The sequence below is a fragment of the Sinocyclocheilus rhinocerous genome, unplaced genomic scaffold (assembly GCF_001515625.1).
Source record: "Sinocyclocheilus rhinocerous isolate Xijiao unplaced genomic scaffold, SAMN03320098_v1.1 scaffold2406, whole genome shotgun sequence".
Classification (NCBI taxonomy): domain Eukaryota; kingdom Metazoa; phylum Chordata; class Actinopteri; order Cypriniformes; family Cyprinidae; genus Sinocyclocheilus; species Sinocyclocheilus rhinocerous.
Window position 1 is genome coordinate 188,754 of NW_015656159.1, and position 5,184 is coordinate 193,937.

At 35.2% G+C, this 5,184-nt stretch overlaps 1 protein-coding gene across 1 annotated transcript in view; it reads right to left on the reverse strand.

Annotated features, from left to right (window-relative positions):
• The window catches only part of LOC107719674 (A disintegrin and metalloproteinase with thrombospondin motifs 17-like), a 112,592-nt gene that overhangs the window by 50,296 nt on the left and 57,112 nt on the right, over positions 1-5,184 (reverse strand). The window contains exons 12-13 of the mRNA XM_016527156.1: positions 3,268-3,369; positions 2,304-2,449 (exon numbers count right to left, since the gene is read on the reverse strand). Coding sequence (XP_016382642.1) covers positions 2,304-2,449; positions 3,268-3,369 — 248 coding nt within the window. The remainder of the gene's footprint in view (positions 1-2,303; positions 2,450-3,267; positions 3,370-5,184) is intronic.

The window sequence follows — 5,184 nt, forward strand, 5'->3', positions numbered from 1 at the left end:
AGGCCTTTGTTCACTCCCCGGAGCCGTGTGAGACACTTTTTTTATGGATGGGTGCTTTTTATTTCACTTCTTTTGGATTGAAGCACTGCAACACCTGCTGACTGCAATGATAGAGCTTGGAATAGCCAGGACAATTTTTAATATAACTCCGACTGGATTCGTCTGAAAGAAGAAAGTCATATACACCTAGGATGGCTCTGTGGTGAGTAAAACACAGCCTAATTTTCATTTTTGGGTGAACTAACCCTTTAAAATAGAAAAATACTGTTATGAACCCATTACTTCTCTAATGTCATGCATCTCTGACTGAAACATGCTATTTAATGTTAAGAAATGTAGGGAGGGACTTGACAGTATCCATCAGGAATTGATTAGATCATAAAAAGTGGTGTTATATACCAGAACGATGCCAGACTTTAATGCAAGTTTGCTAAAGTGATGCCAAAACAGCTATTTGGCTATTGATTAACATAATCTAAAAGCCAGCATGCCCAAAATGATGTCAGAAGAAAAGTTATATTTTGTTTTTCTTTGAAATGCACTGATGAATCATTCAGAATAAGATTTCATGTTGTCTAGATTAAAGGATTAGTTCACTTCCAGAATAAAAAGTTCCTGATTATTTACTCACCCCCATGTCATCCAAGATGTTCGTGTCTTTCTGTCTTCAGTCGCAAAGAAATAAAGGTTTATAAGGTAAAACATTCCAGGATTTTTCTCCATATAATGGACTTCAATGGGGACCAACGAGCTGAAGGTCCAAATTGCGTTTCAATGCGGCTTCAAAAGGCTCTACTCGATCCCAGCCGAGGAATACGGGTCTTATCTAGCGAAATGATCAGTCATTTTCATGTGCATTTTTCACAGTCAAATGCACGTCTTGCACTAGCTCTGCGATGTGTGTCTGCAAATTCACGCATGACGTAATCACGTTGGAAAGGTCATGCGCGGTTAGCGCTTCGTCTGTGTACTTGGGTTCAAAAAAGGTAGAGTAGGGCCTCACTTTCTCCTCCAACTTCAAAATCGTAAGACATCGTTGTTTTACCTTTTTTTATAAAGGGCATTTGACTTTCTTTGCACATTCACTTTGTAAACACTGGGTTAGTATTTCCACCTAGTCGAGCTAGTGCAAGATGAGCATTTGTGGTTAAATATATATAAATGTTTTTTTTGTTTTGTTTTTTTGTAAATTACCGATTGTTTCGCTAGAGAAGACCTTATTCCTCGGCTGGGATCGTGTAGAACCCTTTGAAGCTGCACCGAAACTGCAATTTGGACCTTCAGCCTGTTGAGCACCACTGAAGTCCATTATATAGAGAAAAATTCTGGAATGTTTCCCTAAAAAAACATAATTGGGGTTAAGAAATTATCAGGATATTTTTATTCTGGTAGTGAACTAATCCTTTAAAGATTCTAAATCACACTCGTACGAAGTTCAGCAATCAAAATGTAAACCAACACTGATGACCTCATCAGAGATTTTCATATTGAATTGTGATTGGTCAATTTTCTCACATTTATTTGCATTCTGAATTAAGACTCACACAGAATGCAAAATCTTACCTAAATCTGCTTTTTTTTTTTCCAGCAAATGCAAATCTAGTTTCTTCCTCATACTCTGTCTTACCACTTTTCCTCTAATGTTCTTAAAAACAGAACATGACTTGTACGTCAGCCTTATTTTGCTCTTCGGTTTGCTTGATGCAGCTCCAAGTGTTTTACGATCCACGGTGGAGCCGCTCGCAAAAGAGCGATTACCTCGCGAACGTGGAACGAGACGTTACGAGCGTCCAAAACAAAAAAAACGCACATCTTAGACCACCGTTCACAAATTGCATGCTGTTCTGCGTTGGAAACAACCGAAGAGCTTTGAATTATTACATCATGTTTTAAACACACACACACATAAACTCTGAAACAAGCTCTCTGGCGGGCTGTCAGGCGTTGAGAAATGACACTCGGAGAGAAACGGCATCATTAGATGGAGGAGGAGAGTGAGAGGAGAGCTTGTTCCTGCCAAAACACAAACAGGATTATTGTGGTGCACTGTGGGTTCATCTCTGGACCACAGCCTGTTTGTTCACAATATTACATGCACAACTAATTAGTTTTGTATAACAAACCACAACATGCACTTAAATCCGTGAAAGTAAAACTGGATGGTGAGTGTTGAGTCATTTATATCAGGTAAACACTGACCTGCTGACTACTTTTCTGAATGACTAGTCGACTAGTAAAAATTAGTGGTCATTCAAGCCCTAGTTGACATGGACGGAGAGAAAGTGAGAGATGTAAAGGCTTACGGGGGGTTGTCACATTTCCTCTGTCTGAAGCACGCTCCTGTGCCACATGTTCGGCTGCACATGCTCCACGTGCTCCACGGACTCCAGTCTCCATCTACATGCTGCGGGATGGGCGTCTTACTGACACACTCACCAGCCCTGCACCACTGAGAAAGACACACACATTCATGTTAATCCAGCTAAATGAAGACAAACCACAGATTTCATTTCCTTTACATGAAGTTGATTACAGGCGGTGCTGCTGTATTGACACTTCGCAAATATTATAGGATTTGTTGCCAAACGCTACCCTCGTTTATTAAACTGCTGCAATGATGAATTTTATGTTTTAAGAAATTCAAGTTGAAAATCCCCTTTTGATTTACACTACAGGTTTTTTGAATGCTTTTAAAAAAGAAGTCTCTTCTGCTCACCAAGGCTGCATTTATTTGATCGAAAATACAGTAAAATCAGTAATACTGTGAAATATTATTACAATTTAAAATAAGTGTTTTCTATTTGAATATGTTTTAAAACGTAATTTATTGCTGTGATCAAAGCTGAATTTTCAGCATCATTACTCCAGTCTTCAGTGTCACATGATCCTTCAGAAATCAGTCTAATATGCTGATTTGCTGCTCAAGAAACATTTCTTATTATTATCAATGTGGAAAACAGTTGTGCTGCTTAAAATTTTTGTATAAACTGAGAAACATTTTGTTCAGGATCCTTTAATGAATAGAAAGCACTTTTGATCAATTTAATGTGTCCTTACTGTATGAAATTATTAATTAAAAATTTGTAAAAAAATTTTATTCCTATCTATTTAATGCTTTTATTAATTGCTAAATAAAAGTATTAATTTCCTTTAAAAGTATAAAAAAAACGTTTGAACAGTAGTGAACATCATTAGTCTTAATAAGTCTTCTTTCTTACATTAGATTGCGTACAATGTCCTTAGTAATATTAAAGATAAGCTGGTGACCTTGTCGGCTCCACATTCTGTGCCGTCCAGCGGTGGATCTAGTTTGGTTTTACATGACGTGTCTCCTTCCACCAAACACCAGAGACCAGCACACATCAGGTGCTGAAACAACAGACACAGTTTACATTCATGTAGACAGTATAGAAACAATTTGATCATTTTTATTTCATTCTAACTTGATTTTAATGTTAGAAAACAGTATCTAGGAAGGGAATTCCCAGTATCTGTGGGAATTATCCCACAGTAAAGAAAAGGCACAAATGAAATCTCTTTAATATCTCAATGGCAAAATAAAATAAAATAAAATAAAAATAAAATAAAGTTTATATTTCACACATTCTTTCCTCTCCTCAAACAAAGAGATTTTATTGTCCAACAGCCCTTGAGATGAATAGTATTTTCTGTGTCTGTCTGACAGGTTCATATTTTTACTTTAGCCAGACACGCTACTTTACTTTGTGCTCAATCACTTTTCCAATCTCACAGAGAGAAACATTTCAAAGGTGGCAGGACAGACATTAAATTGCCTTATTTACACTTTGTTTTAGATGTCTCTTTTATGTCAGCTCCTCTCTGCCTTTCAGCAACAGACTGTTCATCTTCTTCACGCATGTTTTATGTGAATCTAGGTATCTGCTGTAGCACTGCACAACGTGTAGATGGTATACAGTTATGATGGACAGGCAGCGAGTGGAAATGCAGCGATGATCTGAACGGTTACAGCTGATGATTACACGCTCAGGAAAGCATGAACTGACTGGGAACTGATCAGATCAAACCTGATACGCCAGCACCTGCCATCCGCTCTGATGTTTTCACTCTGACAACTTACGAACTGAAACTTCCAGACGGAAATATCCAGAGATCTGAGGCTTTGCGTGGATAAACATGATTTATGATTAAGTGCAAATACTCTTTTATGATATTCTCCCGCTACAAATGTAGCCTGGATAATTTTATACTTGCACTAGCTACATATGGGAATGATCCCAGGGCCAAGACAACACTAAACTAAACTAAACTAAATAAAATGATGATGACAAAATGGATTTTTAAAATTTAATTAATGGATATATTTTATAACAAATTAAAATGAATAAATAAATACATTCAAAAAAGTAAGATGTGAATTTAATTGTGACTTTATGTGAATAAAAAATAAAATAAAATAAAATAAAATAATAAAATAAAAAGATGAAGACAAAATTGACTTTTTCAAATGTAATTTAATTAATGGATATATTTTATAACAAATTAAAATGAATGAAAAAATTTATTAATTAATTAATACATACATACAAAAGTAAAATGTGAATTTAATTGTGAATAAAATAAAATGAAGACAAAATTGATTTTTCAAATGTAATTTAATTAATGGATATATTTTATAAATTAAAATGTAGAAACAAACAAATAAATAAATAAATACATTTTACAAAAGTAAAATGTGAATTAAATTGTGACTTTATGTGAATAAAATAAAATAAAATAAAATAAATTTGTGAATTCAATCAATGGGCATTTTATTAAAAGAACTTTTCTGAGACTCAGGCTTAAATATTTGCTGTTTAACAACAGCAGAATCTAGGGATGTTCATTTCGGTTATTTTTCCTAAACGACAACCGACGCTCGTTAACTGATTATTAACTGTTAACCAACAAGATTCTTTTAAATTAGAATTGAATTAAATTAGAAAGGATAAGTGTCTGTGACCCATTAAAAATACTAACATTTGTTTCCCGGGGATTAATTTTACATGCGCAAAAAGCAGCAAACAACAGAACATGAGGATGCCGTTAAGTGTTATCATCGTACCGCCGTGATGTTAAGCAAAACAATTAGTTTTACGTGGATATTGGAACGCGAGTGAAGTACATAATAAATAATAATTTGCCATTCAAATACATCGCGAATAC